Source organism: Peromyscus maniculatus, chromosome 16 (assembly GCF_049852395.1).
Source record: "Peromyscus maniculatus bairdii isolate BWxNUB_F1_BW_parent chromosome 16, HU_Pman_BW_mat_3.1, whole genome shotgun sequence".
Taxonomy (NCBI): domain Eukaryota; kingdom Metazoa; phylum Chordata; class Mammalia; order Rodentia; family Cricetidae; genus Peromyscus; species Peromyscus maniculatus.
In genome coordinates, this window is record NC_134867.1 from 14,987,570 (window position 1) to 15,011,034 (window position 23,465).

Genomic DNA, 23,465 nt, shown 5'->3' on the forward strand with positions numbered 1-23,465 from the left:
CTCCCCTGGAAAGCACACTGTAGCTATCAGTAGGCCTTCCCTCCCCACTCAACCTAGCCCTCTCACCCCAAATCCCAGGCAGCCTGAGGAGCTGCAGAGTCTCTCAAGGCACCACTGGGCAGGCCTACCCCAGTCCCCAGCATGTCTGGGCAGTCATGAGCACCTTCACTAGGACTCCATTATTCAAACTGGAGTGCCTCAGGAGCTTGAGTGGGGCTGTTTAAGTCAATCTTTTTTTTTTTTCTTTCTTAAAAAAATAAACTTTTACGTAAGAATAACCACACAGCTGGGCAGTGGTGGCACACACCTTTAATCCCAGCTCTCAGCCCAGCACTCAGGAAGCAGAGGCAGGCGGAGCTCAAGGGCAACTTGGTCTGCAGAGCAAGTCCCAGAACAGCCAGGGCTACCCAGAGAAACTGTGTCTCAAAAAACCAAAAAGAAGGGGAAAGGAGAGAAGGGAGGAGAGGACAGAGAGAGGAGGAGGAGACACTACAGGCTAACTTTAAAATTAATGTAAAAATCCTTCATTAATTTTTGCTTAATCTAACAGTCCTTTCCTTTATCTCTTAAGAGATAAAGACTAAAATCCTAAACAACTACATTCTGTTGGCCTGGTTTTATAAATAAACTCAGAAAACACTTCTCTTTCTCCATCTAACTTGCAAAAAGATGCAGTGTTTGCCAAAAGAAACTGGTAGGGTATTGCTATGGGAACCCATTTCAGTATCATTTTGAAATCCCAGTAGCTTCAAAGAACAGTCAGTGACTCCATCTGACTGGGAAAAAGATAATCCCAGTATTTCACAATGCAGCCAAGATAATCATGTCAGAATTGCTTCACATATTCTTTCTTTACTTGGGAAACAAAGTATTAAGAGATATTTTATAAGATAATAGGAGTACATTAGCAAAATAAATTAATGCCAGTTGTCTGGAATAATAGACAGATATCATCAGATGTTCTACCCAGAGACAAAGGACTGAAGCACCATGACTTCCAGTCCAGGGATGCCTCTGTATCCAACACAGACACCCAAAGCAAAGGGGAGAGGAATTAATTAAATAATAACTAATAACAGGAAAGGTCTGAAAATGCCCCAGACCTAATTTAAATACCCTGGGGGAGGGAAGGAGTTTCCAAGTCAGTATGCTCGTTAGTATTATATCAACTTGACACAAGACAGTCATCTGGAAAAAGGGAACCTCAGCTGAGAAAATGTCCTCCCCAGACTGGCTGTGGGCAAGCCCAGTGTTCCAGCTTCTTGACTGATGACGGACACGGAAGGGCCCAGCTCACTGTGGGCACTGTCACCCCTGGGTACCATAGGAAAGCAAGTCTGTTAAGCAGTTCTCCTTCACGGCCTCTCCATTAGCTCCTGCCTCCAGATCCCTGCCCTGACTGAGATGGAAGGGTAAAGAGAATAAACCCCTTTCTTCCCACGTGTTTTCTCATTACGGTTGTTGTTTTCCAGACAGGGTTTCTCTGTGTAGCCCTGGCTGTCCTGGAACTCACTTTATAGACCAGGCTGGCCTTGAACTCACAGAGATCCGCCTGCCTCTGCCTCCTGAGTGCTGGGATTAAAGGCGTGCGCACACCCTCCCTCCTTGTGTTTTATCACAGCATTAGAAACCCTAAGACAGGCAGCATATCTGAAAATCTTTTAAATGTTTTGAACTAGTGGCTTAAATTTATGTTTATCTAAGTTAGGAAGAACATGTATTTTTGTCTATAGCAAACAAATCTATAATCCCATGAGAAAGAAAGACTACTAGATACTTCTGAAATAAACTTTGCCCACAAAGAGAAAACTATTCAGAATCCAGAGTGGGACAGAGACTTGGAGGGGAAAAGCTCACCCGTTGCAGTAATTTTGCTATTGATCAAAGAATATTTACTACAAGGTTCTTAAGAGTTGCATGTTATGTATAGAAGGGCTTTCTTTAAAAAAACAAATGTAGGCCGGGTGGTGGTGGCGCACGCCTTTAATCCCAGCACTCGGGAGGCAGAGCCAGGCGGATCTCTGTGAGTTCGAGGCCAGCCTGGGCTACCAAGTGAGTTCCAGGAAAGGCGCAAAGCTACACAGAGAAACCCTGTCTCGAAAAAAAAAAAAAAAAAAAAAAATGTAAAGGAAAAAATGAGAACAAGTAAGTGCATAAGGAACAAGAGAAAAAGAACTGAAGTTTAAGAGTCAACTACAGGATAAACTATTTGTAGCACACTAATAAGCTTTCACAGATGTTTAAATTCAATTTAATAATTTGGGTAAAACTTGTGGTTTTTTTTTCACAATCTGCTGCTGAACTGTGATATTCACAAATTAATATTAAGTATAACATAAATTAATTTATCATAGCAGTAAGAACAGTGACTCAACACACACACACACACACACACACACACACACACACAAAATATTTTTAAAAGGCTCTAAATCCAGAGGTAAAAAGTAACAGACCTCTATCACCACTAAATACATTGTTTTAGTCAGTGATACAGTGTAATTTACAATTTACTAGTGCTATATAACAGTTCCAGTATTTCATTCCATTGGAAACACTTAATATTGTTATTGATGTGGTATGTTTAAAAAAATCCCTATTGTGGGATTATTTAATATTTTCCTGATTATTCATGATAAAACACTTTTCTTATTGGAAATTAATACTTCTACTTTTTGAAAGCTCCTATTTCTTTTTTATTGGAAATAATTTTTTTGTTTGTTTGTTTATTTGTTTTACAGGGTAGTAGTGGCTCATACCTTTAATCCCAGCACTCAGGAGGCAGAGGCAGGCGGATCTCTGAGCTTGAGGTCAGTCTAGTCTACAGAGTGCGTTCCAGGACAGCCAGGGCTACAGTGAAACCCTGTCTTGAAACACCAAAAAAAGAAAAAAAAAAAAAATAGATCTTTTTCATACAATATACTCAGATTATGGTATAACCTCCACTAACTCATGATGGGACATACCCCGACCCCAGTGCTGGTCTGTGAGACCACAGATTCTCTGTGCTTTCTGTATATACGCTGATTGGGGCTTCCTATCCCACTTTGGGGCCTTCTTTGGATTATTTGAGTATATTGGGTTTTGTTTTTTGGGGTTTTGTTTGTTTTTGTTTGTTTGTTTGTTTTTCAAGACAGGGTTTCTCTGCAGCTTTGGAGCCTGTCCTGGATCTCACTCTGTAGACCAGGCTGGCCTCAAACTCACAGAGATCCACCTGCCTCTGCCTCCCAAGTGCTGGGATTACACAGGCGTGTGCCACCACCGCCCGGCTGAAGCACATGTTTATATACACAGACATCTCCTAAAACACAAAATCAGAAACCATAGTATACAAACAAAACGCCTGTAGGGTAAGAAAAAAAAATGCCCAGACAAATCATTATGAGGCAAAAAAAAAAAAAAAACCACCTTAAAAATACCACGCAGTTCACTGTATGGGCCTGGCCTTAAGAGTGGAGTGAGAGTCCACTGAAGAAAATTAGTTCTCCTTTGTGAGGGGCCACCAATAAGAGACAGCTCGCAGGTTAGGTGGGGAGTTGTGTCCACTTCCACTTACAGCACTGGAACCCCACGGCCCAGACTTGCGCAGGCCCTGTGCATGTTTCCACAGTCTCCATGAGTTCCTATGGACTTCGGTCATTCTGTCTTTAAAAGGCCATTTCTCTGGTGTCCTCCATCCTCTCTGGTTCTTACCTTTCTGCCTCCTCCTCCAGAGTTGCCTCAACCCTGAGGGGAGGGAATTGATGGAGACATCCCATACAGTACCAAGTGTTCCAAGGCCTCCCACTCTGCACACCGTCTAACTATGGTCCCTGTATTTATTCTGATGATGGCTGAGCAAGGCATTGATTATAAATATAGCAGAACGTCACTAGACATCATTTTGTTGCTGTTTCTTTAATGGAACAGTAGGGTTTGGTTTTCCCCTAGGTCTCTGGCCACCTAGTCTCAGGTTCTTCACCATCTGAGCAGTTTTACGGATGGTTCCACCTCGTGGATCAGGCCTTAAACCCGATCAGACAGTGGTTGGTTACTCCCACATGCCTCGTGTCCCTACTGCACCAGAGCATCTTGTCAGCAGGTCACTGCTGTAGACAGAAGGGTTTGTAGCTGGGCTGGTGTTTGCCTTTCTCCTTCGGCAGTGTGCGGGGTATCTTCCCGTAACACGAACACAGGTCTGCTCAGTCCGAGTGAAGCCTCTACGTAGGCACCAGCTCGGCGTCTCCGTGTTCAGTGAGTTGTGCAGGTGCCCGTTAGCCTATCTCCTCCACTGGATTAAAAAGATCTGCCTTTACAGACCAGCAGGAGGGCTCAGCAAGTGGAAGTACCCGCTGCCAAGCCTGAGGCCCTGAGCTTAATTCCTGGGATTCATGTGGAAGAAGGAAAGAACCAACTCCCAAAAGTTGTCTCGTGACTGTCACATGTGCATCATGACATGCTTATATGCATGCATGTGTGCACACACAGAGATAAATAAGTATTTAAATTAAAAGAGAAAACCTAACCTTAGAGAGTCCATCAGTTGGGAAGCTGAAGAAGCAGGATCAAGAATTGAAGTCCAGCCTGGGTTGCAAAGCATGAGCCTGTCACAAAATCAAACAAATGACAACACCCTCCCCCCCCAAAAAAAACCCTTTCCAGAAAAATGTCAAGTGTGTTTACTCACAATTCTTAAGAAATTATCATTCCTTCAGAAAATTCTTTACAAAAAGACAAGAAAACTACAACAGTAGCTTATACCAAATCAAAAATACACATCTCATGTACATAAACTCTAAGAAGAGTAACATAGGCGATGTGAATATAGAGAACCTTTAAATTATTCTCATTGCCGTAACTACAATTTATATGTTAAGACAGATATAAATGGCAGCACTACCTAATGTATATTTGCAGACTGTCTTACACTGTGTGGTTGTGGTTGTTTCTATGTGGACCTGCTGTACTGCTGAGATCATACACTGTGGTTGTTTCTATGTGGACCTGCTGTACTGTTGAGACCATACACTGTGTGGTTGTGGTTGTTTCTATGTGGACCTGCTGTACTGTTGAGAACACACACTGTGTGGTTGTGGTTGTTTCTATGTGGACATGCTGTACTGTTGAGAACATACACTGTGTGGTTGTGGTTGTTTCTATGTGGACCTGCTGTACTGTTGAGAACACACACTGTGTATGGTTGTGGTTGTTTCTATGTGGACCTGCTGTACTGTTGAGAACACACACTGTGTGTGGTTGTGGTTGTTTCTATGTGGACCTGCTGTACTGTTGAGAACACACACTGTGTATGGTTGTGGTTGTTTCTATGTGGACCTGCTGTACTGTTGAGAACACACACTGTGTGTGGTTGTGGTTGTTTCTATGTGAACCTGCTGTACTGTTGAGAACACACACTGTGTATGGTTGTGGTTGTTTCTATGTGGACCTGTTGTACTGTTGAGAACATACACTGTGGTTGTTTTTATGTGGACCTGCTGTACTGTTGAGAACACACACTGTGTGTGGTTGTTTCTATGTGGACCTGCTGTACTGTTCAGATCATACACTGTGGTTGTTTCTATGTGGACCTGCTGTAATGTTGAGAACATACACTGTGGTTGTTTCTATGTGGACCTGCTGTACTGCTGAGATCATACACTGTGGTTGTTTTTATGTGGACCTGCTGTACTGTTGAGAACACACACTGTGTATGGTTGTGGTTGTTTCTATGTGGACCTGTTGTACTGTTGAGAACACACACTGTGGTTGTGGTTGTTTTTATGTGGACCTGCTGTACTGTTGAGAACACACACTGTGGTTGTGGTTGTTTCTATGTGGACCTGCTGTACTGTTGAGAACACACACTGTGTATGGTTGTGGTTGTGGTTGTTTCTATGTGGACCTGTTGTACTGTTGAGAACATACACTGTGGTTGTTTTTATGTGGACCTGCTGTACTGCTGAGATCATACACTGTGGTTGTGGTTGTTTCTATGTGGACTATGGTGATATTTTAATTGTACTGAATTGTGATTTTATTTGTATGTTAATAAATAAAGTTGCCTGGGGGTCAGAGCTAATAGCAAGCCATAGCAGAGCTGGGTGTTCGTGGCTCACGCCTTTAATCCCAGCACTTGGTAGGCAGAGCTAGGTAGATCTCTGTGAGTTCAAGGATACAACCAGCATTGGAGACACATGCCTTTAATCTCAATACCATAGAAGACCTGGAGGGCTGTACAACAGACAGTGACGAGGCAGTCATGTGGTTGGGTTTACAACCAATGAGAAGGCAGAACAGAAAGTCTATATAAAGACAAACAGACAGGAAGTAGCTCTCTTTTCGGAGAGGTCTCTTGGCTGAAGAGGCTAGCTGCAGCAGGCGGGTAAGGTTCTTGGCTCTGATCTCTTGGCTTTCTTCTTTGCATTGGTTCTGTGTTTCTTATTTTATAAGATGGTTGGTTACATCTACAGTGGACCTGCAGTACTGTTGAGAACATGTACTACAAGTTAAAGTAAACTGTAATAAAACCAATGGAACCTTTCCCATCAGAGGGTTGTACACTTTGAAAATGCATATATTATCCTTCTCTTAAATCATTTGCAAAATACACTCTATGCAAAACTTTTCAGAGATCAGTCATTGGGAATATAGAAAGATTTAAATGATACTAGAATCTTAAGACACAAACTTAAAGCCCATCTAGTGGTGTGGAAGGAAGTAATTTTCACTACATACTTTAAATGTTTATTTCAATTATTACCAACTTAACCTGTCCAAACTCCAGAAGCCTATTTTCAGCATGCTCTCTTTTGTTCATACTGAGACAACAGCACATTGAGATGGTGTGTGTGTGTGAAGAAACTGATATATCTACACTTTTAGGGTCATCTCAAATTAACTGTGCTGATTATTAGACAACAAAATTCAAAAAAGTCAAAATAAATAATACTGGAAAAGGGTACAGCAGACCAAATGAATCTGACCATCCCTCTGGATGCTCCCTTCTCATTATGTTGAGAACAAAAGGTTCTTTAAGATTTCCAGAAAGATAACAAAACAGGCAGCACTCAACATAAATTAACAAAGACATAAAATGCAGAAACTGACCAGGACAAACAAGAATGCCATAAAGTATTAAAATATATTTAATTGATAACATGATAGGATCATTACATTGAAAAATCTTAACTTTTAGGAATCCTGGAGCTGGGTAGTTGACCACATACTTACCATACATTGCATGCAGCCCTGACTTAATGTCCAACACAAAGAGAAACAGATACAGTGTGGGGTGGGGGTAATTTTAAAAGCTGAACAAGAAAACACTCAAATGAACCCCATGCTGGCCACATCTCAAGACTGAAACCACAGGTAAATATGAGCTTATGTGTCTGGTTTTTTACTATAAGAAATATAAAATGTCTTGGCAGACTTACCAGAAAGGCAGATCACCCACCACCCCCTCAAAAAAATATGTATCACAAAAATCTACAAGCTGTAGAATTTCCAATTAATTAAAACATTCTTCTAAGAAAAACAAGAGAGTCAATCTTCTCGATGACCAGACCTGCTCAGTATGCCAAGAAGCTTATAAAACTGAAATTTATGCTTCGTGCTTTCGAAATGCAGTCTAATTCCTGTGGGCAGCTGCTCAAGCCCAGCCTCCTCCTGACTGCGCTGGCCGACCCAGGCTTTCCGTGACCACCTTTATCACGAGAAGTAAGCACAGCCAGCGTAGGTGAGACCGTCTGTATGAGAGCCCACTGGTGCTGGACGGACTCCTTCCTCTCGGCCACACTACGTCCTGCTGTCCTGTGCACTCTGGCGTCCCCTCCCAACTGTGGGCTTTCCCTGATCAGGCTGCCTTGTCCACTGTGTGCCGCCGCCCCCCCTTACATACGTGATACCCCGCCAGCCGCCTCCAAGTCCCCGTCTACCTGGAGCTTTCTACTCCTGCCTTCTTTTTCTTATCATCCACGCTGGCTCCAGGTCACACTGCTTGGGTAGGACAGTTTCTGGTTCTTCTTCTTCTTGGCTGCCACCTAAGCCCAGCATTTGTCTCATTTTTCCGGTCGCTGTTCCAGTTTTCACACCCCGGGCACCTCAAAGGGCCTGCCTGACACCGTCACTAAATATGACAGGATAAGATGTACCCTAGCGCTCTAAGACTTTAATTCAGGCCCGACGTTTGGAAGGCCAAGGAAGAAGGATGAGAATTTAACACCAATCTCAGCAAAGAGTGAGACCCTGTCTCAAAAACAGAAGTTCAGGACTTTAATCCTCGATGCGTTTCCTATAGAGCCGGAGCTGAGTGGCAGAACCCGTGAGAGCACAGCTGTGGTGTGTGCGCCTTCAATCCCAGCACTAGGGAGGTGGAGACAGGAATATAGGGTGGGTGGAGACGGGATCTCAGCCCCCCATTCGGTCTGAGGATTCGTAGGGGTAAGAAGTCTCTAGTGGCTGCTGCTCTGCTTCCCTGATCTTTCAGCGTTCACCCTAAATATCTGACTCCGGGTTTCTATTGTGAAGACTGATTAGGACCGCACTTCAGCACTGAGTCCAACCAAGCACCAAGATCACTGAACAAGCACTTAAAACTAGGAGAAGGTGCTTTCCAACACCAGTGATAAGCAGATAAGAGCTCTAACTCTAGACAGCCTAACCCACCCGGTCACCTGAGGGACTAAGTTTTGGTAGAATAGGCTAGCAGCCCCAGGACCATTTATTTCAACATTTTCGGAGGAAAGGGGTATTTCACGTTTCGAACACTCAGGAGACTTTCATATGCATACAAAGTTTGCTGTACAAGTGTCACAAAAAGCAGGACCCAGTCATACCAACTGGTACAGCTGAAGGAGACAAGCATATTTTCTGTTGTAACATACCCTCAAAATAATTTAGCATTCTTCAAAGACATACTGAACTTCTGGAAGGAGTATTTATGTGGTGGCATGGTGGTGAACACCTATAATCCAGCACTTGAGAGGCAAAAGCAGGCAGACTACCTCAAGTTCAAGGCCAACCCAGTTGTGAGTTCCAGGCAAGCTACATAGCTAGAACCTACCTATTTAGACAGACAGACAAGAAGTATTTAGCAGACTTCTGTTCAAGACACCTGCAATGTATTTTCCCACAATCCTAGCAAATTCAACTTCTGAGAAACGAGACTACACTGCTTTCAACCCCTGCCCCTTCATTTCCCTCCATGATGGGCTGTACCTTGAATTGTGACCTAAAAATAAACCCTTTATAACATAAAAATAAAGCTTATCACAAAAAGAAAAGGAAAAAAAAAAAAAAGCCTGGGCATAGTAATGCACTTTTAATCTCAGCACTATGGAGGCAGAGGCACATGGATCTGTTAAGCCTTGCTCTATATAAGTTCCAGGCCAGTCAAGGCTACACAAAGAGACCCTGTCTCAAAGAAAAAAAACCCAAAAACTTCATCTCTATAGCTACCTAAAAATAGGAAAAACAGGTCCCAGCACCACTACCAGCTTGTTCAAGACATGCAAGAGGCATGGCGGAGTCTACACAACCCCAAATCTATTTGAATCCAAAAATCCAAGTTCTTTCCCACCTTACAATGAAACCCAAGGAATCTGTCTTTAATATTGTTTGGGGCTCCCCCCATTTTAATGTCATATTTTGAGAGTCAAGAAGCTGGCAGGTAAAGGCAATCGCCTCCAAGCCTGGCGATCTGAGTTCCATCCCTGAACCCACACAGTGCGGAGAAGAAACCAACACACGCAGTACTGCAGGCCGCAGGAGAACGTCACGGAATCCAGCTGCTGTCACAAAAGCTACTGCTTGGAAAAGGACTGCTCCAAAGGGCAAGCCGTGGCTTAAGGAGTCTTGGTGATAGTTTAGCTTTTGTATGTATATATATTAGCTGGTTCCTAAAATGATTTTCTTGTGTGCTTCCAAGAACTCCTAACAGTGTATTTATCTAAAATACTTCTCAAGCATCCAAGGCCAAAGGAAACAACACCCGTCTCCTAGGTCAGGCGGATAGCTTTATTTCTTGTGCAATTTAGGGTGAGACCCTCCTTTCTTATACAACCTTACTAACAGACCCCATACTTCTTACCCAACCACTTCTAGGAATGTAGACTGAGCACATAGACCCCCTTTTCATATACTAACCGGTCATTAGCACTCTGTTGACCTCCTCTTTCACCACTCCCACTTGGGTTGTTAAAGAAAGCCTGGTGGTCACTGCCTGAGGAAAATTCTTACCTGCCTTAATGACCTCATAGAATTCAAGCCTGGTGACCTTGCTTGACTAGGGGCTTGCTATTGCTTGGGTTTATAACTGGATTCCTGGGAGACTTTGGAGGGATATGGAGAACTTAGAAACGGAGAACAGAGAGGGATAAGGAGGATTTTGACCAGAGAGAACGTGTGGACGAGATGGAAGATGAGGAAGAGTCAGATGGGGAAGTCCTAGCTGGGTAAGAACGAGATGAAAAGGACCTAGATGAGGCAGAATTAAGATGAGAGAATTAAGATAGAACTTAGAGGGAGCAGTAGATAAATACAGAGAGAAATCAGGCAAGAAAGGAGCTAGGCACGAGAACAGAACTGAAGCTGTGTATAAAAGATGTTATCCCAGAGGAATTAAAGCAAGTGGACTATAGAGCTCGGTGTGCTGAGATTCTATTTCCCCAAAACAGCCCTCGCCGTCAGTAGTTCTCTCTCCTGAGCCCCTGGGATATGTAAAAGGCTGGTCCGCTAATATTATACAAGACTACAGGTTGCCCTCTGACCTCCACACACATGCCATGCATGCCTGCAAGTGTGTACATACAAACAAGCCTCTGTGATCCCTGCACTCCACCTCTGAGATGAAATGGGAGGTGGTCGTGGGAGTCCAGCATGGGCGGCCAGTGTGGAGTGCAGCGCAGCAAGGAGAAATAAGGGACTCAACAAAGTGGAAGACAAGAACCAACTCCTGAGAGTAGCTGTCTGCCCACCATACGTGCATGTGGGTGTCTACCTGTACACACACTCTCCAAATGTTCATCTCATTTAGGTTAACTGAACAAAGTTTACTGATTAGGGGCTGGGGAGATGGATCAGTCAGTGAAGTGCCTCGTGAAGTGCCTCTATGCCAGAAGAGGACCTACTGTCGGCTTACACAACAGGCAAGCAGGCAGCGCACGCCTGTACCCCTTGAGCTAGAGAGGCAGAGATGGGGATCCCTGGGACTTGCTGCTAGCCAGTTTAGCCATATTGGCAAACTCCAGATTAAAGAAGAAACTGCACCTCAAAAAACTAAGATGTGGGAGATGAAAGTAGAGGGAACAGATAAGGGAGGAGCTGAGGCTGTGTGTATATGTCCAAAACACACTATGAATTCCCAAAGAATTAATAAAAATGTTATTTAAAAAACAAAACAACAAAAAACCCAGGTGGAAACAACTAGGAAAGATATTTGATGGCTACCACTGGCCTCTGCATGCACACGTACACACAAGCACTTGCATACAGGCATGCACAGATACAAATACACACACACACACACACACACACACACACACACACACATACACACACACACACTACAGTTTATATTTTAGTATCTAAGAATACACTTGGCTTGTTTATTTGAGACAAGATGTCACTATGCATGTGGCTTTGTCTGGCCTAGAACTCCCAATGTAGACGAAGCTGGCCTCAAACTCAGAGATCCCAGGCGGTGGTGGCGCACACCTATGATAACAGCCCTCAGGAGGCAGAGGCAGGCAGATCTGAGTTCGAGGCCAGCCTGGTCTACAGAGTGAGATCCAGGACAGGCACCAAAGCTACACAGAGAAACCCTGTCTCGAAAAACCCAGGAAAAAGAAGAAAGCATCCAAAGCAGAGATTTTGTTCCAAGTAAATCACATAAAATTCTTTAGTTCTACTCTAAAAGCCATGTCAAACTTTTTATGAAAAATTATCATAGAACATCCTGTTAAAAAATATCTTCTAAAAAAGCTGTCTGCTTTCAGAGGCTTTTCACAGAAATCTAATCCTTTCACAGGAAGGGTAAAATCCTGAGTTATATATCTAGTTCCACAAATCTATACTTTCACAAAGTTGGACACAGGGTGAGGGAAATCTAGACTCACTGAAACATAAAATGATATAATAAAATAATTCCAACAAGATATTTCTCTATTTTCTTATAGCTAATGCGAACTTTATTTATAAAACTCTTAAAATTCTTGTCTAACGCCATGCACTTTTCCACTTTTAATACATGAAATTTAACCCAATAATGTTAAGTCTGTAGAGATAAATTAGGAAAAGCAGATCTGTATTCATGGCTATTTCAAAGCTTTTCTGAGAGTTAATTATCAGCTAATATACATTCTACCAACTCCGTTTCATAACTTTAAAAAAACAAAGGCTTCTTCATCTCTACTGAGAGCTGCAAGCATTCCACTGCACTTTACCAACGGCACTGGCCAGCCAGAGCAGCGGAGCAAACAAGCCGAGACAAGTCCTTCGCTGGCCGCCCCATTCCCACCGACCCACTGCACGTGAGTACGAGAACGAAGTGACCGTGCTCAGCAGCTATCCGCCCGTTACCTTGGGAACACCGGAGCTGGAATGTGGATGGTTCACACATTTGGAAATAGCAGCCAAGCAGAAGTCAGTGGAGGCAGGACGTCTCGGCACTGCAGGCCAGGCTGAGACAGGCAGCAAGCCGACAAGTCAGGACTGGGCTGGAGTACAGCTCAGTGCTCAGCAGCTGTCTCGCTGTGTGAGGCGCCGCGCTCAGTTCTCAGCACTGGGGGAGGGGGCGACTTGACCTCTCCCCCTCTGGCACTGATGCAAATGAGGTTTCTGTTCCCACTGTTTTTGTGTTTATGTGTGTGTATGGTCACAAGTGTGGGCATCAGTGTCTTCCTTGATTGCACTCTGATTGATTTACTGAGGTAGGGCTCTCACTTGAACCCAGAGCACCCTGATTCTTCCTCTGGGGAACCTGTCTCTGCCTCCCCAACACTGAATATACAGGCAGGCCTGCCCAGCTTTTCCTGGATGGTAGGAATGAAGTCAGTCTTCAGACTCGTTCACCAAGCACTCTACCCCAGCCATCATCCCAGTCCTAATCGGAATGTTTATGTGCCTCAGTCCCAACGCCAGTCTTTACATCTTACCCCCTAAACCAAAGTCACCACTTCATGGGTCCTCTGTGAGGTGGGAGGTGATTCAGTCAGAGAGCAAAGCCCTTGTGAATCTGACTCGTTCCCTTCTAAAAGACCCCAGAGAGATACCTTGCATCCTTTCAACCATAGTAGACAAAAGAAAAAGATGTCAACAACCCATAAACAGGGAACCGTACCAGACAGACTGTCAGTGCCCTAGTCAATGTTGGAGGTTCTCGTCTCCAGAAGTGTCAGAAATAGATGCTTTCATGACGTCTAGTGTCTGTTGTTCTATCCGAACAGTCCACAGAGACTAAGGCACCTCTTTAGCCTAACTCTTCCGCCTGCTGTCCCGACTAATCCCCCTGTAGCCTCTCTTTGCTATGCAAACATCTCGATTTTTAAGAGTACTGAGGAGTTCCGTCTTACAATTTGTTATATACCCCACATAACCTAGAATGATCAAGAAACTGTCCAACCCATTGTAGTGGGTAGCCATTCCAGCCTTGATCTGCAAGTTCCAACCCCCATTGAGGCTTCGGTAACTGTCACGCCTACAAGGCGGAACCAAGAGAGGACCCTGAAGACCCGAGATCCGGATGCGCAGGCTCTCTTAATGCCTGGACCCTGGACACTGGAGGTAGACTGAGCAGAGTCCTCCAGAGAACACTGCCGGACTGCGCTACACCTTTCCCAGACTCTGTAAACTAGCCATTCACTTGTAAGTTACCCCACAAAATAAACCTCCCTTTTAACTAAAAAAAAAAAAGAAAAGAAAATGTCATAATCATAATGAAGTACATTATGCATAAATTAACACATGCTGCTGTGGGATGGTCTTTCTGTATGCTGTGAATGTGTGCTGCTCTCATTGGTTGATGAATAAAGCTGTTTTGGCCAGTAGCCAGGCAGAATAAGGTTAGGTGGTACAATCAAACTAGAGATGAAGAAGGGCAGAGTTGGGGTAGCTGCCAGCAGCTGCCAAAGGAACAAGATGCCAGAGCACCAGTAAGCCACAGGCCACATGACGGTACATAAATTATTAGAAATGGGGTAACTTAAATGTAAGAGAGCTAGTTAGTAATAAGCCTGAGCTACCAGCCAAACATTTATAATAAAAAAAAAGAAAAAGAAACTGTCCAACTTTATAACTGAAATTTACATTTGCATTACTTTAGATTAAAGCACACTACACAAATGGTAACAGATTTTTTTTTTTGGAGGGGGGCAATTTTTACAAAGAAAAAGTCTTAAATATATACACAAATAGTAATAAAGATTAAGTGCTGGTATACCAGATGTTTTTACACCATCCTTTTCTATAGCAACTGATATTTTTTATAATGAACATATTTAAATTCTATAACCATGAAGCAAACTAGCGGAATCTGAATCAATGATATTTACTATGTTTCTAAGTAGCAATTATATGATCACACAGGCCACAAAGATAAGATTCTTTACACTTGAACTTTTCTGTCATCTCAACCTAAAATGCTAACATTCACATGCTCCTGGCATGTTCATGATCCAAAATTACACCCTGTTATAGCAAATTGTGAAGCTGTAAAGCATTATACAAAGCTATATTTCAGATTTTTTCCCTAAGTTCCAAATGGAATAAACAGTGATATGGCACCAGATGTCGAAGTTCTCACCTTATAATTCCAGCACAGGAGATACTGAGGAAGGAAACTGAGGCAGGAAGTTCAAGGCCAGCCTGGGCTAAATACTAAGTTCAAATCCAGCCTTGGCTACAATGTGAAACAGTGTTTCAAAATAACAGTGATGGGCTAGAGAGATGGCTCAGCAGTTAAGAGCACTAGCTGCTCTTCCAGGGGACCTGAGGTTTGATTTCCAGAATCCACACAGTGGGTCACAAATGTATATAATTCCTGTTTCAGGGGATCTGACAGCCTGTTCTGGCTTCCTTAGACACTAGACAACCACATAATGCACAGACATCCACACAGGCAAAACACACACACACACACACACACACACAAAAAAAAAAAAAAAAAATTTACATAGTGATATGGTGATGTGGCATTGTCCTTTAGTGAGCCTTGAAATGATGATGCATTTTGATTCTTAAACTTCTTGTCTTCCTGCATACAATCCCAAGTTCATGACCCAGCTACAAGTTCTTTTTCTAATACCCAAACCTGCCTTATTCACCATAATTTCAGAATAAGTAAAATGTTCCTTCCCAATTACTTCCACATCAAAAGTCTTTCAACTATATGCCCTCATATCAACCAGAAAATATCTGGCCAGGCAATGTATGACATATGGGGGGTCGGGGGAGGACAATTCTACTCTTTGATTAATGCTGCTTTCTGTAGTGTCTCCAAGCTACCAGTCCTTGGTCTGATTCCCAACTCCCTTATACGCCAATCTTCTACCAATCGCCCAGCAAAACTAAGCAATAACAGCCGAGGAAACTGAACTTATGACTACCTTACCGCCTGGCCAGACACCCAAGCCTTCCTGCCAGTGTTATGGGGGTTTTTGTTGTGAGTTTTTTTGCACCACACTTTTTTTTTATGACTAAGAGTTGTGGAATGTTTCCAGTGAATAACGCAGAAACATGGAACTGTGGGTATGTAATATAAGAGTTACATTTAAAACAGACATCTTTGCCAGCATAGTGCTACATAATTTTAATCCCAGCACTTAGGAGTGCAGAAGGAGGAGGAGCTCTGTGAATTCCAGGCAAACCTAGTCTACATAACAAGTTCCAAGCCAGCCAGAGCTATATAGTAAGACCTGTCTCTGAATGAGAGAGACACTGAGACCTGGTATTCCACTCTTGGAATCCTTCCGGCTCGCCGTAGTTTTCTCACTTTCCCTTAATAACGCTAATCTACACACACATACCTAATGGATATGAAAAATGTAAACAACTGCTTAAGAATTACTACACAAACCTTATTTAAATACAATTTAGAGGGAATAGTCTCTAATAAATGTATAAGCACATAAAGCCCATTTAAAAACCTTTATTGAATTAAAATTAGAAACTGTAAAAGCAAGCCTTCAAAACCAGAATTAGATTTTTGCCTGTTTTCTGGTATGAAATAGGTATACTAAAATTACTTATTTCACAGAATGTAAAAGTTAAGTGGATTAATACTTGGAAAATCCTCAACAGAGCCAGGCAGTGATGGCGCATGCCTTTAATCCCAGCACTCAGGAGGCAGAGCCAGGTGGATCTCTGTGAGTTCAAGGCCAGCCTGGTCTACAGAGCGAGATCCAGGACAGGCACCAAAACTACACAGAGAAACCCTGTCTCGAAAAACAAAAGAAAAGAAAAAGAAAAAGAAAAAAGAAAACTCTCAGCAGTTATGACTCACCCTGCCTTTATTGCAAGGGTCTATCACAGTAAGACAGGGAAAGGAACTATCCTTCTCTAAAGAATTATCCTAATATAATGGTCTGATTTTTGTGGTGATTAGTAAAATCTATCACATATATTTTAGGAAAAAATTAAACCACATGAGATTTAATAATATAGCCCCTTCACTGTAAAGAAATATCAGACTTGAGGCTGGGGAGCCGGCCTGGTGGTTCCAAGCACTTACTGCTCTCACAGAGGAACCAGCTTCATACCCCAGCATCTCCGTCAGGCAGCTCATAATGCCTGTCACTCTAGTTCAAGGGATCTGACACCCTCTTGACCCCTCAGGGCATTAGCACACACATGGTACACATAAACTCATGCATACAAACAAAATCTCTTAAAACTTATTTTTAAAAAGAAATATTAGACTTAAAATTATAGAAAAATAAACTTTAATAATTATTCACTAAAGCAATTATATGCCATAATTTTAGTTAAATCATCATTTATTCAGTATCTCTAAATTACAAATCTCAAATATCATTAAGAAAATGCTCAAAAATGACTTGTGATTTTAAGTTTACAGATTTTCCCATTTTATATAAAATATCCTAAAATTAAATCTATGAAATTACCATTCATTATACAATTAAGTACTACATTAACACATTAATGCATATTTTATACAAAACATATTAATTTATATTAAAATGTGCCCTCTTATCTACTCACTGCGATCTCTCTACAAGCCGACATGGATATTCCTGTGCCTTCGATTTGCTTCAACGCATATTCCTTTTCATCTTTTCTGCGTGTGAAAAAGAAACAACACAGTTTTCATTTTTCCATATACTGCTTCTAGATTTAAAATTATAATTACAAGAAAAATGTAAATGTATTTAGTCTCTCAATGATATGTAAACATTTTCACTATGCCATGCACTGCTGATTATTTTTGATAATATTTCAACTACAGAAATATGAAATACCAGAAGAAATTCACGTTATAATGAACATACCAGACAGCTAAAACATGGAATTCAAAATGAATCAAATAGAATACTAAACACAGCACTAGTTCAAAGAGTAAACAAACATAAATATAAACTCAAACATATTGTAAGATGACTGCTATTCCTTTCTTAATTATCTGAGGTCTACAGAAGCATTCTATTATAAACCATCACTAACAAGTAACTAACATATATAAACTACCAGACTCACTTAATTGGCCCCAAATTCCAAGTCACCAAGCAAAAGCCTTTTAAGACTTCAAAACTTCACACCAATAACACTTTCTCAAAACACTCCAGAGAAATCCAGTAGTTAAGAGTGGGTTTGAAAACAAGCAAAGGTAGCCAGGTGGTGGTGATGCACCCTTTAATTAGGCCCAGCACTCAGGAAGCAGAGGCAGGAAGATTTCTGTGAGTTCAAGGCCAACCTGGTCTACAGAGTTCCAGGACAGCCAAGGCTACACAGAGAAACTTTCAAAAAGGCTAGGGGGGAAGGGGTAGGGGTGGGAGTAGGTGCGGGGACACACTAAGCAAAGGAAACAGGATTAGGAATATAGGGAAGCCTAATAGTTACCAGGGATTTTAACCAATACAATATAATGTTTCAATAACCAGGGCAGACAGTCAGATGTGTGGTTATTTTAATAAATAATATCCTCAGAGTACAAACACCAGAACCAGTCACAAGATGGTCCCAGATGACTGCCATAACTGTGGTCTGATTATCTGGTAAATATAAATCACGCCATGGCTTGTTCTAATAATAGGGACATAATGTATGGCCCTCCAATTTTTGTCTTCTGGTTACCAGCCGAGACATCTCACTGGCACCCCAAAGCCTTAGGTTTCATCCTGAGCAACAGAATAAAATGAAAGGTTAACAGTTCTGCTTACTTCTGAGAAGCGAAGGGAAACTGAAAACAGACAGTAAAAAGGAAAGCTTGTACTCTTCATTTTATGTACAATTGCACTGTTGAAGGTTTGGTTTTTACTATGCACAACTGTATTTAATAATTTTAAAGGAACTAAAATGAAAGTATTTCCACTAAAATATCAACAAACAACACTGGTTCTGTACACTTTTCCTATTAGTCATGTACGACTGCATAATGAAATGTCAATCAATGACAAATCACACATATTGGTGATATCCCATAACACAGTGGAGCTGACAACCTCCCATTACACCACAGTAGTGCAGTTCAGCACGGCACAGCACTCAAGGCGAACTCTATCAGAGGTATTTGTCAATATTTAACATCTAGACCAGCGGTTCTCAACCTGTGGGGTACCAACAGGGATCACCCCAAGACCATTAGAAAACAGATATTTACATTACCATTCCTAACAGTAGCAAAATTACAGTCATGAAGCAGCAACAAAATAATTTTATGGTTGGGGGTCACCACAACACAAGGAACTATATTAAAGGGTCACATCAGCCAGGTATGGTGGCGCACACCTTTAATCCCAGCACTCAGGAGGCAGAGGCAGATGGGTCTCTGTGAGTTCCATGACAGCCAGGCTACACAGAGAAACCCTGTCTCAAAACAAAGAAGTCTTTGGAGGGCAGGAGCTATAGCACAGTGGGAGATCTCTTGACTTCCACTACGATGTCCCAGGTTCAATCCCTGATACTGACAAAATGAAAAAAGGGGAACTGGTAAACTTCAGCTGGACAGTGGTGGCACACACCTTTAATCTCAGCTCCTGGAAGGCAGAGGCAGGCAGATCTGTGTGGATTCAAGGCCAGCCTGGTCTACAGATCTGAGTTCCAGGACAGCCAGGGCTACACAGAGAAATCCTGTCTCGAAAAATCAAACTATACATATATATGATGTGATGGTTTTATTAAAGGCACCAAAGAACCGGCCCATTCGTCATACTTAGCTATTTCTCATTTTTCCATTCTCTAACAGCAAACAAGAGTTTAGACTTTTTTTTCTTTTTTTCTTTTTTTTTTTTTTCTTTTTTTTTTTTTTTGGTTTTTCGAGACAGGGTTTCTCTGTGTAGCTTTGCGCCTTTCCTGGAGCTCACTTGGTAGCCCAGGCTGGCCTCGAACTCACAGAGATCCGCCTGGCTCTGCCTCCCGAGTGCTGGGATTAAAGGCGTGCGCCACCACCGCCCGGCTTACATATTATTTTTTTAATTCAATTTTTTTCATTTTACATACTAATCACAGTTCTGCTCCCTCCCCTCCTCCTACCACCTTCCCCCACCTTTCATTCACTCCTCAGAGAGGGTAAGGCCTCCCTTGGGGGGAGTCAGCAGAGCCTGGCACATCAAGTTGAGGCAGGACAAAGGCCCTCCCCCTGCATCAAGGCAGAACGAGGTATCCCACCATAGGGAATGGGCTCCAAAAAATGGGTGCCAGTTCATGCACCCAGGATAAATTCTGGTCCCACCACCAGAGGTCTCACAAACAGACCAAGCCACACAACTGTCACCCATATTCAGAGGGCCTAGTTCGGTCCCATGCAGGCTCCCCAGCTGTCAGTCCAGCGTCAGTGAACTCCCACTAGCTCGGGTCAGCTGTCTCTGTGAGTTTTCTATCATGACCTTGCCCCCTTCGCTCATATAATCCCTCCTCCCTCTCTTCGACTGGACTCCAGGAGCTCAGCCCAGTGCTTGGCTGTGGATCTGTTCGTCTGTTTCCACCAGTTACTGGATGAAAGCTCTGTGATGACAGTTAGGGTATTCACCAATCTGATTACTGGGGTAGGCCAGCTCAGGCACCCTCTCCACTATTGCCAGAGTCTAAGCTGGGGTCATCCTTGTGGATTCCTGGGAACTTCCCTAGCACCAGGTTTGCCCCCATCCCCATAATGGCTCTCTCTATCAAGATATCTCTTTCATTGCTCTCTCTTCTCTCCATCCCTCCCCCAACTCAACCATCCTGTTCTCTTGAGTTCTCATCTTCCATCCCCTCCCCGCTACCCCACCACCACTCAGTTTACCCAGGGGATCTCATCTATTTCTCCTTCCTAGGTGATCCATGCATTTTCTAATTACCTATGTTGAGTTATAAATGCTTTCCTCCCACCATCAACCTAAGCATTATACTTATTTTTTCCCATTATATGCCAATCAGGATAAATAAGCATCTTTTATTTACTTTTTTTGAAAAAAAAAGGGGGGGGCTTTTCTAGAATCACCTGGGAAGAAGAACCCACAACTGAGAGACTGGCCTATAGGCAAGTCTGGGGGCATTTTCTTGACTAATGACTGCGGTGGGAGGGCCCGGCCCACTCATGCAGAGCCAGCCCTGAGCAGGTGATTGGGTTGTGTAAGAAAGCAAGCTAAGCAAGCCATGGAGAACAAGCCAGTGAGCAGCAGTGCTCTGTGGTCTGCTCTAAGTTCCTGTCCAGACTTCCCTCGGTGACAGAGATGAAACAAACCCTCCCTCCCAAGCTGTTTCTGCAGGAAGCAACTAGGATGCTATGTATTATTAAGAAAGTATATAAACCATACTACTATAAATAAGTAAATGCATCAACATGTATACTGAAAGTAATGCAAAAAATTAAAAGCACATGTTAGGATGCAAGACGTTAAGCTACTAAGTGGTACTGGTGATATAATGGTTTACAGTAGCATGGAGGGATCCAAAATAATTTGATACTCCAGAAACAACTGCCTACTTAGATAATCTTTAGTATTTTCAACACGATGACCCTGGCATATGGCAGGCTGGTCTCACTGTATAGTCCTGTCTGGCCTGGGACTTGGTGTTTAGACAGACCAGGCTGACGCTGGCCTCTGCGGTCTGCCTGTCTCTGGCTCGGGGTGTGCACCACCATGCCAGGTTCACAGGAACAACAGGAAGAGCTTTTATGATCCTTCTCCTCTTTCTCCCACCGTTTCCTGGGTTTCCGGACCACTCAGAACCACTAAAGAGCACGGGCAGCAGCAGGTGACAGAGCAGCTAAGGCCAGTGCCGCCTTCTACCTTGAGGGAAGAACAGCTAGTGCAGGGGGGCCAGAGTGCTTGTGATACTGGACAAATACAATGTACATGCTTCACGTCTAATGGTCATATCAACCACCAGCTATCTACTCCTGAACATCTAAAGTTAAGTTATCAGTTCCTAAGATTACAAAAGCCTTTTGACAAATATTCACCCTCAATCACAACTTACTTTCCACTGACATCTTTCAATTCCCAGTTCTCCTACATGAGGTGCTCCAGAAACTCATGGAATTGCAGTTTTATTTTTAATACTGTAAAGAATATTACACAATCTGGATAGGTTATTGTTGCTATGGAAACTATAAGATTTTTTGCAGTAAGTCAAAAAGTGCAAAATTAACACATCACATTAATGATTTTTGAATTTTATATCCAGGCTGTCAAAGGAATTTGAAAGCTTGAGAACAGACTAAAGCATAGAAATAAGGAACAAACCTAGTAATTATTTCACTTAAAAAGTTTAATATAACTTTTATATGCTAAATTAATAAGACCCTAAAAAACCTTTATTTTGAAGATTTGAAGTTTTAAAATTGAGAGGGGGTGAAATGTGTGTGTGTGTGTGTGTGTGTGTGTGTGTGTGTGTGTATGTACGTATGTATGTATGTGTGTGTGTGTGTGTGTGTGTGTGTGTGTGTGTATATATATTATGCTGTCACGTGATGAATGGTGAAGAGGCACCTCTGAGATTCAGCATAAGAAATGGCAAGGTCTCAGGGGGAACAAGACTCTTTGACAAGAGTCAAAACTTTAGCATGAAGACCACAGGCACCAGACTTGGTACATATCTTTAATCACAGCACTCAGGAGGCAGAGGCAGGTAGATCTCTTGAGTTCGAGGCCAGCCTGTGCTACAGAGTGAGTTCCAGGACAGCCAGGATTATGCAGAGCTCCTGTCTCAAAAAAAAAAAGACTAAATGTGGGGGCTGTCAAGATGGCTTAGTGATTAAGGCCCTTGCTGCCAAAATCCCCAGGATCCACATAACAGAAGGAGAGGGCACAAGCTGTCTACCTTCCACACATGCGCACATACCCACCACAAACAAACGTAAGAGGAAGTTTTAAAAGACCAAGAATGTGATTATTAGCACACTGTCCACACAGAGTTCAGTTTAGGCACCCGAGGCAGGGAAGCCCATGCCGTCGTCTGTTTAATGTGTTGTCTATATGAGTGCGTGTGCACATGCCTGTACAAGTTCAGGAAGAGACTTGCCTCAAAGAAATGGGCAGAAGATGACACAGCAGGGCATCTGACACCCTCTTCTGGCCTCCATATGCACAATGTATTCATACACACATGTGTGCACGCATGCGTGCGCGCGCACATACACACACATACACATTCACACAAGTCCTTTAAAATTTTTGCATCTTTACACCAACTAACTACTAAGTTCCTATTTTGACCTTCAACATTATGCCAAACTCTAGAGAACAAAATTGAAACACTGACTACCTGGATATCACAGCCTATCTTACACAAGACATCCTTAATAAGAGGGAACTACAAACAAGAAACCCCTGTGCTCCTCGCCCTCAGGATATACACAAGGAAGGCCCAGACAGAATTCGAGGGACACTTTGAGCTTAAGGAAGGTAACTCCTTGAGTCATTCTCTAAAGGAGAATTTCCCAAAGCGGAGAAGAGGATGTCAGGGAATCCAGACAGACATACGGTATGAAAACAATCCATGTGCGGAAAGCAGCTAGTGTTCGAGTCTACCTACAGAGCCAGGTGTGCGGTGACGGCAAAGAATGAGGCTGGAAAAGCGTCTATGCAGATGGGGACAGTCTGGCCTCCTACGAGCAGAGAAGACAGCGTCAGATTACTGCTAGAACGTTCGCTGTGACGGCCACAGAGGGATAACAGTGGCAGAGCAACACTCGGCAGGCTGCAAAGCATCCGGGTCAGAAAAGACGAAGGAGCACACGGGAAGAAATGATGGATTCCAAGACATTTCTGAGCTGGGCATGGTGGCTCACACCTTCAATTCCAGCACCGAAGAGGCAACAGCAGGTG

The 23,465-nt window shown here is 42.9% G+C and overlaps 1 protein-coding gene across 3 annotated transcripts in view; it reads right to left on the reverse strand.

Moving 5' to 3' along the window:
- The window catches only part of Cdk19 (cyclin dependent kinase 19), a 131,650-nt gene that overhangs the window by 74,818 nt on the left and 33,367 nt on the right, over window positions 1–23,465 (reverse strand). For all 3 annotated transcript variants that reach the window (XM_042262042.2, XM_076552416.1, XM_076552414.1), the window contains exon 2: window positions 17,197–17,272. In XM_042262042.2, the coding sequence (XP_042117976.1) occupies window positions 17,197–17,272 (76 nt within the window). The remainder of the gene's footprint in view (window positions 1–17,196; window positions 17,273–23,465) is intronic.